Here is a 14098-nt window from a genome sequence, read left to right as displayed (position 1 = left end):
GCTCGAACTTGTGCATGAAAATGTTGGCGTATTGGGGTGCGAATTTGGTCCCCATGGCTGTTCCGTGTGTTTGGGTAAAGAACTGGTTATCGAAGGTGAAGACATTGTGATCCAGGATGAAGCGGATGAGTTGTAGGATGGCTTCCGGAGATTGGCTGTTGTTGGTGTTGAGTATTGATGCTGTCGCAGCGATGCCGTCATCGTGGGGGATACTGGTGTATAGTGCCGAGACGTCCATCGTGGTGAGAAGTGTTCCTGGTTCAACTGGTCCGTGGGTACTGAGTTTTTGTAGGAAGTCATCCTGGATCACAATGTCTTCACCTTCGATAACCAGTTCTTTACCCAAACACACGGAACAGCCATGGGGACCAAATTCGCACCCCAATACGCCAACATTTTCATGCACAAGTTCGAGCAGGACTTCTTCACTGCACAAGACCTCCAACCAACACTATACACCAGATACATCGACGACATTTTCTTTCTATGGACCCACGGCAAGGAATCACTAAAGAGACTACACGATAACATCAACAAGTTCCATCCCACCATCAAGCTCACCATGGACTACTCCTCAGAATCAGTTTCTTTCTTGGACACACGAATCTCCATCAAAGACGGGCACCTCAGCACCTCACTCTACCGCAAGCCCACGGACAACCTCACGATGCTCCACTTTTCCAGCTTCCACCCTAACCACGTCAAAGAGGCCATCCCCTATGGACAGGCCCTGCGAATACACAGGGTCTGCTCAGACGAGGAGGAACGCGATGGACACCTACAGACGCTGAAAGACGCCCTAGTAAGAACGGGATATGACGCTCGACTCATCGATCGACAGTTCCGACGGGCCACAGCAAAAAATCGCATAGACCTCCTCAGGAGACTAACACGGGACGCAACCAACAGAGTACCCTTTGTCGTCCAGTACTTCCCCGGAGCGGAGAAACTACGCCATGTTCTCCGCAGCCTTCAACATGTCATCAATGAGGACAAACACCTCGCTATGGCCATCCCCACACCTCCACTACTCGCCTTTAAACAGCCACCCAACCTCAAACAGACCATCGTTCGCAGCAAACTACCTAGCTTTCAAGAGAACAGCGTCCACGACGCCACACAACCCTGCCACGGTAACCTCTGCAAGACATGCCAGATCATCGACACAGATACCACCATCACACGAGATGACACCACCCACCAGGTGCATGGTTCATACTCCTGTGACTCAGCCAACGTTGTCTACCTCATACGTTGCAGGAAAGGATGCCCCAGAGCATGGTACATTGGCGAGACCATGCAGACGCTGCGACAACGGATGAACGGACACCGCGCAACAATCGCCAAACAGGAGGGTTCCCTCCCAGTCGGGGAACACTTCAGCAGTCATGGACATTCATCCACCGACCTTCGGGTAAGCGTACTCCAAGGCGGCCTTCGAGACACACGACAACGCAAAATCGTCGAGCAGAAATTGATAGCCAAGTTCCGCACCCATGAGGACGGCCTCAACCGGGATCTTGGGTTCATGTCACGCTACACGTTACCCCACCAGCGAACAAATGTTATCTGTTTTTAATATAATGGGTCATTTGCTGGCTCTCTCTGCCTTCCGGATGTTTCTGCCTCTCTCTGTGTTTTTTTTCTCTGTTTTTTTTTCCCTGTTTGTTTTTTTATTGAATGTGTATTCGGAGGTTCTGCAGGTAACACCTCTCTGTCTGAACACGGTGATTGCCTTGGCAACGGGCAGTTGCAGAGGCAGTCTGTAAACACCATTTATTATTGTTCAATATGTATAAATGCGTAGGCTTCAAGGAGATCTTGAAACATTTGCCTGAGGAAGGAGAAAATCTCCGAAAGCTTGTGAATTTAAAATAAAATTGCTGGACTATAACTTGGTGTTGTAAAATTGTTTACAATTGTCAACCCCAGTCCATCACCGGCATCTCCACATCATGAACATCAAAGTAAACAGTGACCTATGATTCCTGTTCTCAATTTCCCTGCTTTGCACCGCCTATATACGAGACCATGACGAGGGGCACCATATTCCATGCAATGCTCAATCAGAGAGACTCGAAAGCTTCTGAAAAGCTAGAGATTTTGGGCTGTTCTTGTTTTAATATTTTATGTAAGTCAAGCATGTTATTACTAGTCTCTAACTGTGTTTTTCTGCATCACATCTTGTAATAAATCTGACTAGTTTTAGCCCGAATGTATAATGGCCTGGTAGTGTGGTGTTTACTACCGCTCGGAGTAGGCAGGGATCTAGGGTGGGGATCTGACCTGGGTTTCCAGTGAGATTACTATAGGTAAGGGATACTCGTTAGTCCCATGGCACTCTGTCCCACTCGAGAAACACACAGGTTCAAGTTTTGGGTCATAAGAGACTCTGTCTGCTTATGGAAACTGTCTTTTTGCTGTGAGCACAGATTAAAATTGTTGGAAGATCAGTAATAGCATATGAGTCACTGATAAATGTCAAACAAAGTTCCATTTCCATTTCTGACCAGTGAGTGTCGGCCTGCTTTGTCCTCTTGCAAATCTTTGGTTTTAGTTTGTCCTAAGCAGGGAATGATTCTAAAGTTACTTCTACATCAAATTTACTCTCCTGGGTTTTGGGGGAGAGAGCTACTGAGATACACACTCCATTTCGTTTTGTAACGTCCACCAAGTCTTCCTGCTAGCGGCTTTAGCGTTCTAAGCAAGCACAGATCAATTACATTGCTATGGAGATGCTTGGTTGTCATGGGTTTGTGCTGCTGTGGTGACAGTAGCAGCGTGTTTACCAGCTTCAGTAAGACCAGCAGCAGCCAGGAAGATCCAGTGAAAAACAGGATTTCTTTGCCGCTAGTCTAAAAAAAAATTCGTCAGGTTTAAGTTGATGTGGCTGTAAACTGTGGGAAATCCCTGCTGAAGGAGCTGGCAGCCAAAGAACAGCATGAAAGCAGCTACAGCCTTTACTTCTGAACAAGCAACAGATGTTACAAGAATCCTTTTTACTTGTTTCAGACTTGTTTTTAACCCATTAGTGTGGGAGAACAACATATCTTTGATGTAAAATTTCCAAGATAATCTCGACAGTGGCTGTATATGTATAATTAATGTGGAAACACAGATGCTACAATAAAATGTTGCATATCATGCAAGATTTGACCAATTCACATCTGTTGATTAAAACATTTATGCAATGGAACTTTTTCTCATCAAAGGATTATTGAGGACTAATTAAATCAAGTTGGAGAGCTAATTAAATCCTGACTTGGAAATCTATCGCCGCTCCTTCATCGTCGCTGGGTCAAAATCCTGGAACTCCCTACCTAACAGCACTGTGGGAGAACCTTCACCACACGGACTGCAGTGGTTCAAGGCAGCAGCTCACCGTCACCTTCACGAGGGCAATTAGGGATAGGCAATAAATGCTGGCTTGGCCAGCGACGCCCACATCCCATGAATGAATTTTAAAAAAAGTTAGTGAACCACTTGAGTTTTCAAGTAAATGGCACTGCAGTCTGATAATTTAAGTCTTTGTTGCACTAACAAAATTGAATAATCCAATAACTTTAATTAACATCAATAACACAAAGTTAGAATTTAGTGCTAATAACTTTTTGAATTAAGCAACTTTGAATTAAGAGGAGCAGACAAGTAATTCAGCCTTTGCTACAGTTACTCTGACTTCCCCATTTAACTACTTTCGTCTTGGTTTTAATCTTACCATCCTAAATTTATATAGCGTATTCTGAATTTGCATCAAGTCCCACACACTTGTCACCGCATGTTCTTGCCTAGCTTTACTTGCTCCCTGTGTCCCATTGAATCAACCAAGATTTTAGTTCTTGGCTTAAAATCTTTCTGCAGGTTTATTGCACCCTATCTTCAACCATACATCCCTGCTCACATGCTGTTCTGGATTGGGGTTACTGCTTATACCCCACTAGCAACGCTCCATTATCAGAGGCAGTATTTCACCCTAGCCTCTGGAAATCTTTCCCAACACCTCCATCCTTGTCTTCAAAAGCTCAGTGGTGGAAGGGTTAACCCTGTTTTTCTCCCCCACTGAGGCAAATTATATTGTCCCCATCACTGCCCAGGCTGAGATTAGAGCTGACTTTAACAAAAACCAAAGATCCTGGACCTTCCTGGGATTAGGGTATAGCCAGTCATATGCACTGTACACAAATCTATGGACCTTTTAACCCCACCTCACAAGGAGCTAATTGGCGAGCTCACAATGCAACAGTGATTTCCTGCCCCAAAGGATCTAACTGAGAAATACTGTGGCTCCATCCTTGATGATCTTTTCATTGTCGATCCCAATTGCAGCTTGTTCCTGAGGCTGCTGTTTTGCTTCCGAATGGAGTCTGTGTTACAGGCTGCACGTGAGAATTCCTGGTCTCTTAGATGAGGAATTCCTGTCTGTGGCAGTACTGTTCTTACCTCCACTCAGTGAAGGTAAGAGCAGTAGCCAGGATTGACAACGAAAAGTGCTTTAATGAACTGGGGGAGGTGGGACGAGGGGAGAAGGAGATTGAAGGCGGTCGAGTGCCTGTGAACGGTGAAGAAGGGGTGGAGGAGTTGGTACTTTTGTGAAGTAGGGAGCTTGGAGGGGAGAAAGCGCCTTAATGGAGAAGGGGAAAGTAACTCTTAGCTTTTGGGGAAGTGATAGTCTGGCTGATGGATAGAGTCTATTTTTAATTTGAAGTTACTTCATTTGGAATGATCTATTAATTTGAATTGAAATTGTGCAAAAAAGCACATCCAATGCTTTTTTAAAACCAAAATTGCTTAATTTGTACTACTGGATAATTTAATTTTTTTTCCCTGGTAAAGTAACTTTGGATTAAGAGTAGACTTTAAAACTCAAATGTCACACATTTCTTAAGATTTTTAACCTAATAATATATCAGCTGTGAAGTAAGAGAATGTTTATCCAGAATGTGCCAATTTTTTTCTGGGGGAATGTGCCTCGAGAAATGCATATAGTAGTTAGTGGGGCAACATCAGCAGTGACTGTACAGCTCTAACAATGCTTGCTGCCTTTGGCCCAGTCTGGACTATATGGTTAGTACCATTCAAATGCTGCATATTTCTCACTGAGTCACCGGGATGTCCTCCCAACTTTTAGTTCCCCATCTAACCAGTTCATCCTCACTGACTTGAGTTCAAGCTTCCTAAATTCTGATCAGTTAATTTTGTTGTTCTGCTGCAGCCTGTGCTACAAGGCCAAGTGTAATGGCCTACTGATCGCTGCTATTCACATGCCTTCCTACAGTTCAATTTTCTACCATCGGAAACTCATAAAATACCAGGAGTACGGATGTTTCACAGATCCTCCACCCCCCCACTCCCCTGTTTTCATTAGTCAAATCCCCGATGAGACCTTTTGTTGCATTTGAAGGACCATGTTAAGCACAAAAAGATGGAAATAAAAAAATTTGCATGTTTTTTCAGATTTAGCTGTTTTGAGGGTACATTCACACTAACAGCAGTGTTAATGCAAAGCAGTTTGGCAGTGTAAGTGCAGTCTGAATCGAGAGTCGAGGCCCATTCTGATATTCTAGGTGGTCTCATTTCATTTCGCTTTGAAGTCGGTTTGGGCGAAGCCAAAATTACTTTGCGCCAACGCTACATTTTGTGTGAATGCAGTTTTTTTTTACATTGATTATGTAAAGAAATATATTGAGTAACATAGTGGTTAAGAACAAAACCATAAATGTTTAAAAATAAGAATTTGACTTCAAAATATTGATTGTAGAAATTATTGAATGTATTTACAAGCATTGAACTTCTGATCTGTGTTTTAATTGTTTTTTAAAAATTGTTTATATTTGGAAAAATTTGTTTTCTGTAGGATTGGCATTTAATTTTGATTTTGCAAGAGCGACACAAAGAGCTAAACGCCCATTCTTGAGAGACATGATTGGAACATCAAAGAATCGCAATAGTAGTGAGTCGTCACCTGTAGAATGGATCGTTACTAATGGAAAGGCATCAACAGAGATTCAGTCCAGAATTCAAGCTCAGCAGGAGGAATTGAACAAGGTGAAAGAAGATTTAACCAGTCAAAAGGTAAGGTCCTAAAAGCCAAACTGTGTTATTTATGAATATCACCATCTCTGCAGATAAGGCAATTGAAGCGTTTAAATGCAAATTGATATGGGTGGAAATCAAAGATCCCAGAGGAGTTTGATAAATGCATAAAGGCGGTTTGTATTTCGGAAGTACATAATAAAGGGTGGCAAAATAGCGCAACACTTTAGAGTACTAACATGTAGCACGTTGACCAGTGGGATGTAGGTTTGATTTCCCAGCTTTGCTGATATTAGCAGGTGCAGAATCTACATCAGACCGCTAATGTACACTTCTTAGTGGCCAACTCACAGCTGAAACTTGGGTGTGAGGCTACAGTCAGAGGGCAGGAAAGAAAATGGAGAAATTTTATACTGTCAGAAAAATAACACATATTTCAGAAATTTCTGCTGCAATGCCCATTGTAAAACAAAGGTTAACAGGAGACCTTCACCTGGAAGCTGGATTCAAACCCAACCCAGAAGATGGAATGGAAGTCAGGGTAATCTGTAGTTAAGGAGGAGGAATGTGAAATATTGGATGGGATAAACATAGTGAGAGAGGAAGTATTAAGGGGTTTAGCATCTTTGAAAGTAGATAAGTCGCCAGGCCCGGATGAAATGTATCCCAGGCTACTAAGCGAAGCAGGGAGGAAATAGCGGAGGCTCTGACCATCATTTTCCAATCCTCTCTGGCTACAGACGTGGTGCCAGAGGATTGGAGGACTGCTAACGTTGTACTGTTTAAAAAGGGAAAAAGAGAGACACCGAGTAATTATAGGCCAGTCAGTCTAACCTCGGTGGTGGGCAAAATATTGGAATCGATTCTGAGGGACAGCATAAATCGTCATTTGGAAAGGCACGGATTAATCAAGGACGGTCAGCATGGATTTATTAAGGGAAGGTCGTGTCTGACTAACGTGATTGAATTTTTTGAGCAGGTAACAAGGAGGGTCGATGAGGGTAACACGTTTGATGTAGTGATTTTAGCAAGGCTTTTGACATGATCCCACATGACAGACTGGTCGAAAAAGTAAAATCCCATGGAATCTGAGGGACAGTGGCTGGTTGGATCCAAAATTGTCTCAGTGGCAGGAAGCAAAGGGTTATGGTTGACGGGAGTTTTTGTGACTGGAAGGCTGTTTCCAGTGGGGTCCCACAAGGCTCAGTACTAGGTCCCTCGCATTTTGTGGTGTATATTAATGATTTGGACTTGAATGTGGGGGACTTGATCAAGAAGTTTGTAGATGGTACAAAAATTGGCCGTATGGTTGATAGTGAGGAGGAAAGCTGTAGGCTGCAGGAAGATATCAATGGACTGGTCAGGTGGGCAGAAAAGTGGCAAACGGAATTCAGTCTGGAGAAGTGAGGGGTAATGCATTTGGGGAGGGCAAACAAGGCAAGGGAGTACACAATAAATGGGAGGATACTGAGAGATGTAGAGGAACAAAGCGACCCTGGAGTGGATGTCCACAGATCCCTGAAGGTAGCAGACCAGGTAGATAAGGTGGTTTAAAAGGCAAACAGGATACTTTCCTTTATTAGCCAAGGCATAGAATATAAGAACAGGGAGGTTATGCTAGAACTGTATAAAACAGTTCTAGTTCTGAGCCACAGCTTGAATACTGCTTACAGTTCTGGTCGTCACATTACAAAAAAGATGTGATTGCACTAGAGAGGATACAGAGGAGATTTACGAGGATGTTGCCAAGGCTGGAGAATTTTAGCTATGAGAAAAGATTGGTTAGGCTGTTGTTTTCTTTGGAACAAAGGAGGCTGAGGGGAGATCTAATTGAGGTGTATAAAATTATGACGGGGCTAGATAGAGTGAATAGGGAGGACCTATTTCCCTTAGAGTGGTCAGTGACCAGGGGGCATAGATTTAAAGTAATTGGTAAAAGGATTAGAGGGGAGCTGAGGAGAAATATTTTCAACCAGAGGGTGGTGGGGGTCTGGAACTCACTGCCTGAAAGGGTGGTAGAGGCAGAAACCTCAACTCATTTAAAAAGTACTTGAATGTTTACTTGAAGTGTTGTAACCCACAGGGCTACGGACCAAGCGCTGGAAGGTGGGATTAAGCTGGATAGCTCTCTTTCAGCCAGCACTGACACGATGGGCTGAATGACCTCCTTCTGTACCATAACTTTCTATGATTCTGAGTCTCCTTTGCTGGTTATAAGGAAATAAGTTTGGGCAGATTCAATCCAGCTCTGAGCATGGGGCACAGAACTGCTCCAATTTGGCACTGAGTGGTACTTTGGTACGGTCAGAGAGGCTACAGAATGAGTGGTGTGGGAAATGTCAATTGGAGTTGTTCTGAGGTTGGTTTGACCAGAAGGAGCCTTACTCTGCATCTACACTCCCTGACCTGAGAGTGGCTTGGTACTGACACTGGATCCCAAAGTATAAATCGTTCCCTTCTGTGTTGATGTTAGAAGGCAGCTATAATCAGTTGTTCAAAATCAGTGTCCTGGTCAATACTTATCCCTCAACCAACACCACAAAAAAACCCGATTATCTGGTCATTATCTCGTTGTTTGTGGGACCTTGCTGTGCGCAAATTGGCTGTCGCATTTCCTACGTTACAAGTGACTAAGCTTCAAAACTACTTTATTGGCTGTAAAGCGCTTTGGAACGTGCTGTTGTTGTAAAAGGCGCTGTATAAATCCAAGTCTTTTTTTTATATGAATATATACTACAGGATTAAAAATACTACATAATTTTCTTTTTAAAAACCAGTATACCAGCAATGAGATGAGTTATGAAAAGAGGCTTGAAATACTGGGGCTATTTTACTGGAGCAGAGAGGGCTGAGCTGGTTTAATAGAAGTTTTAAAAATTCTGAAGGTTTTTGATGGGGTGAGTAGGTAAATACTATTCCACCCGGTAAATGATGAAAGTTCATCAATTTGAAATGATCACTAAGAGAGTGAGGAGAGGGTTTTGGAGAAATGTTTGCACTTAAGAAAGTTGTTGGAGCATTGGTTGCTTTACCACAGGGCGTAGTTGAGGCAGAGATCATATTCCATCTTCTGAGGGAAAATTGGTATTTGAACCTGAGGATGGATGGCTGTGGGGAGAGAGCAGGGCAGTAGGATTAGTTTTGGATTGCTCTAGCAAAAAGATGGTTTGATCTTTCAGAATTCCCTAGATTGTAGAACAATCCCCTTGGATTGGAAGGTAGCAAATGCAACCCTGCTATTCAAGAAAGGAGGGAGAGCGCAAACAGGGAACTATAGGCCAGTTAGCCTGACAACAGTAGTAGAGAAAATGATAGAATCTATTATTAAGCTTGTAGTAACAGGACACTTTTTTAAAAAAAAGCATAATATGATTAGGCAGAGTCAACACTGTTTTATGAAAGGGAAATCGTGTTTGACAAATCTATTAGTTTTTTGAGGGTGTAACTAGCAGGGTAGATAAGGGGGAACCAGTGGATGTAGTATATTTGGATTTTCAAAAGGCATTCGATAAGGTGTTACACAAGATTAGGGCTCATGGGATTGGGGATAATATATTAGCAGGGATTGAGGATTGGTTAACGGACAGAAAACAGAGAGTAGGAATAAACGGGTCATTTTCGGGTTAGCAGGTTGTAACTAGTGGGGTGCCGCAAGGATCAGTGCTTGGGCCTCAGCTGTTTTGAATATATGTCAGTGACTTAGATGAGGGGACTGAGTGTAATGTGTCCAAGTTTGCTGACGATACAAAGCTAGGTGGGAAAGTAAGCTGTGAAGAGGCTGAAGAGGGATTTAGACAGATTAAGTGAGTGGGCGAGAAGGTGGCAGAAGGAGTTTAATGTAGGGAAATGTGAAATTATCCACTTTGGTAGGGAGAATAGAAAAGCAGAATATTTTTTAAAAGGTGAGACACTAAGAAATGTTGGTATTCAGAGGGATTTGGATGTCCTTGAATCACAGAAAGTTAACATGCAGGTACAGCAAGCAATTAGGAAAGCAAACTTAACCTTTATTGCAAGGGGGTTGGAGTATAAGAGTAAGGAGGTTTTGCTGCAATTATATAGGGCTCTGGTGAGACCACACCTGGAGTACTGTGTACAGTTTTGGTCTCCTTACCTAAGGAAGGATATACTTGCCTTAGAGGGGGAGTGCAACGAAGGTTCACTAGATTGATTCCTGGGATAAGAGGGTTGTCCTGTGAGGAGAGATTGAATAGCATGAGCCTATACTGGAGTTTAGAAGAATAAGAGGTGATCTCATTGAAAAGTATAAGATTCTTAGAGGGCTTGACAGGGTAGATGCTGAGAGGCTGTTTCCCCTGGCTGGAGAGTCTGGAACTAGAGGTCATAGTCTCAGGATAAGAGGTCAGCCATTTAGGACCGAGATGAGGAAAAATGTCTTCACTCAGAGGGTTGTGAATCTTTGTAATTCTCTACCCCAGAGGGCTGTGGATCCTCAGTCGTCGAGTATATTCAAGACTGAGATCGATAGATTTTTGGACACTAAGGGGCTCAAAGATATGAGGATCAGGCAGGAAAGAGGAGTTGAGGTCGAAGATCAGCCATGATCTTATTGAATGGCGGAGCAGGCCTCGAGGGGCCGTACGGCCTACTCCTATTTGTTATGTTCTTGTGAATGGTCGGCCGCCTCCTGTGCTGTAAACCTCTATGCTACTAATCAATCAAAAGTGTATCAAAAGTTATGGCTTTGTTATGGAGTCATTTGGAGACAAAAACAGATTCTGATCAATGGAAATCCCAGTTTTCTGAATTATGGATTTGAGTACCTAATCCCAATTAGATGTGCTGGGTAAACACTTTTCAATGTCGACCAATGTCTAGTGTGTGAAGTCCAGACACATGGGGCAGGATTTTAACTGTAAGAAACAAGTGGGTTGGGGGCGGGGGAGCATTGAAAATTGCAACAATTTCAGACCCGACCATTCTGTTTTCACCGGGGCGGGCAGGTTGGTCACTAAAACGTTTCAAGGAGGCTGCGGGCCTCCATTTTGAAAGGTTTTGTGATTGCAACCCCTGGGGGCTGGGATTCCCGGGCCTTCTCCTTCACGCCGTGTGAGAGGAAGCGAGAAGGCCAGAAACTGCAGGTAAGTGCCTTTCTGGCATAGCTTGTGGGCCCGGAGGAGCAGGAGTGCTTGCCCCAGGCCCAACAAGCCAACCTGCAACGATTTGCCCCCCTCCCACCAACGATTGCGGACCATCACAATGACCCGGACCGTCCGGTGACTGACACCATGACCCCTCTCCCCCCCCCCCCCCCCCCCCCCCGTATGACTGACTCCTCCAGTGACTGACCTCTCCCCATCCACTCCACCCCATCCATACAATCTAAGACTTACCTGAAGACTTGCCTTTTCACGTCCTCTTCCTTGCTCTGCTCCCATCCTACTGAGACCAGTCTGTCAATCAGGTCGGCCTGTCAGATGCGTCCTTATGTCAAGGTCGTAAGGATGTCCTGGAAACCCGTACTTCCGGGTTTCCTGTCCGCAATAATTGTCCCCCTCCCTTTCCCGGATCCGAGTTAAAATCCTGGCCATGATCTTTGCCAGCATGTATCCTTCAGAACACAGTAAAAGTTGATCAAAACCAGATTCTTGTATCTGGAGGTATTGTATAACTCCCTAGTTTGTGAAACTTCATTTTTATTCTCTTGTGCAATAAATGGGTAAAAATATTAGGACAATTGGAGTAGATTTGTCTTGGATTTAAAGCCTGTTAGCTGTTTATTTATTTTGATGTGGAGATGCCGGTGATGGACTGGGGTGGACAAATGTAAGGAATCTTACAACACCAGGTTATAGTCCAACAGTTTTATTTGAAAATCACAAGCTTTCGGAGGCTTTCTCCTTCGTCACCAAGCCTCCGAAAGCTTGTGATTTTCAAATAAAACTGTTGGACTATAACCTGGTGTTGTAAGATTCCTTATACTTATTCAAAATAACAGTGTTTGGCCTTTGCAAAACAGCTGTAGCTATTGACTGAAATCTGTAATTAAATATTTTTCAATTGCCCAAATCCAAATGATTGCCTCCATTTTCAGATGGCATGTCTGGCAAAAGCAAAACTAAGTTTAAAAAATGTTCAGAATCTGCTATTGGTTTCAAAATCTGCATTAATTACTCTATTTTGATTAATCATCACTTTAATTGTACTGGAACATTCCTTCTAAGCTAATTGTGCATGTTGGATAAAAGTTGCCACCTAAGCTACAAATAGCTACCTCCCGGTGTAGATATTACAACCATAAGTAGCAGATGTCCAGTAGAATGAGTAACCATTGACCTTCCTGGGAGGTAGAGAGCCCAAAAGAGCTGTGCATCATTTATGTTTTCAAAAGCCTCCCCTTCGATCACACCTTTGGTTCCCCATCCTAGATCCTCATTTTTTTTCCCCTTTCCCACATTCTTCTGTCCATCGTATCTTTTTCCTCCCGTTTATAAGGCGCTCTGAGACATCATCCTGCACATGAGCACTACATAAATGCAAGTTATGTGATCATGAACAGTGAGGCACTTATTTTTTGTTATTCGTTCATGGGATGTGGGCGTCGCTGACAAGGCTGGCATTTATTGCCCATCCCTAATTGCCCTTGAGAAGGTGGTGATGAGCTGCCCTTGAACCGCTGCAGTCCATGTAGTGAAGGTTCTCCCACAGTGCTGTTAGGTAGGGAGTTCCAGGATTTTGACCCAGCGACGATGAAGGAACGGCGATATATTTCTAAGTCAGATGGTGTGTGACTTGGAGGGGAACGTGCAGGTGGTGTTGTTCCCATGTGCCTGCTGCTCGTGTCCTTCTAGGTGGTAGAGGTCACGGGTTTGGGAGGTGATGTCGAAGAAGCCTAGGCAAGTTGCTGCAGCGCATCCTGTAGATGAGCAAGATGCTGAAGCTAAGACAATTTTTCTACCGGCCAAAACCTCAACGTAATACATTATGTAGGAAAGGGTCGGGCAGAACTCTTCCTTCCACATGGTTCATTTCTACACAAGGGATTCTTTTTATTGCTTAATAATGTAGTATTAGATTTACACTAACTGATAATTAAAATCGTATGATCTCCAAGTTTCCAGACTAATTTTTTTGAGTAAATGCTTCAAACTCAATTATCTGATGTTTCAGTTCATACTTTTTGTTTAAAGTTCGCTGTCTCATTTGCATAAGAGCTGCATAACCAGCATGCACTGCCACAACAGTGGTTGCTGGCATGTCACAGTGACTGGGAGATGACCCAGTGTTTTATTGGTGAAGTAGTTAGAAAATAGATTCTACTAAGTTAATCTTAATATTCCTCCTTCGCCTCTCCACTTCTCGTTCCTTTAAGACGCTGCTTAAAACCTACCTCCTCGACCAAGCTTTTGCTCACCGTACTAATGTCTCCATCTTTGCCTCGGTATACATTTTTGTCTGATTTAAAAACAACAACTTGCATTTGTGTAGCGCCTTTAACGTAGTGAAACATGCCAAGGCACTTCACAGGATCATTATTGAGCAAAATTTGAAACTAAGCCACGTGAGATATTAGGACAGGTGACCAAAAGCTTGGTCAAAGAGGTAGGTTTTAAGGGACTTGAGCAGATATCTAGTGCTGTACTGAGCGAGTGCTGCATTGTCAAAGATGCCATCTTTCAGATGAGATTTTAATCTCGGGCCCCATCTGCTTGTTCAGGAGGATGTAAAAGATTCCATGACAGTGTTTGGAAGAACTTGCTGCTCTTTTTCAATGTCTTGGTCAACATTTCTCCCTCAACCAATTTCTCCCTCAGCCAATACCACCATAACATATACTGGTCATTTATCTCATTTGTTGTTTGTGGGAGCTTGTTGTGTGCAAATTGACTGCTACGTTTGTCCATGTGACAACACTTTGAACTACACTTCAAAAACCCTGAGAATCTGAAAGGTGCTATATTAATGCAAATTTTTTCCCTCTTAGTCCTTCTGAATACTTCTGAAATTCCTTTTAGTTTTATTTCAGTACTCTATCTTTAATTTCCCTTAATTTGAAGGACATCACAAACTCAGTGCAGGCTGGTTATCATGGCTTGCATTTTTG

General features: G+C 43.3%; 1 protein-coding gene across 1 annotated transcript in view; it reads left to right on the top strand.

Moving 5' to 3' along the window:
* tbc1d2b (TBC1 domain family, member 2B) overlaps positions 1-14098 on the top strand; it is a 142201-nt gene that overhangs the window by 80764 nt on the left and 47339 nt on the right. Inside the window, exon 5 of the mRNA XM_067973325.1 lies at positions 5855-6072. Coding sequence (XP_067829426.1) covers positions 5855-6072 — 218 coding nt within the window. The remainder of the gene's footprint in view (positions 1-5854; positions 6073-14098) is intronic.

Source organism: Heptranchias perlo, chromosome 38, assembly GCF_035084215.1.
Source record: "Heptranchias perlo isolate sHepPer1 chromosome 38, sHepPer1.hap1, whole genome shotgun sequence".
Taxonomy (NCBI): Eukaryota; Metazoa; Chordata; class Chondrichthyes; order Hexanchiformes; family Hexanchidae; genus Heptranchias; species Heptranchias perlo.
Note: the sequence above shows the minus strand (reverse complement) of the source record. Positions and strands in the feature narration are given on the sequence as shown.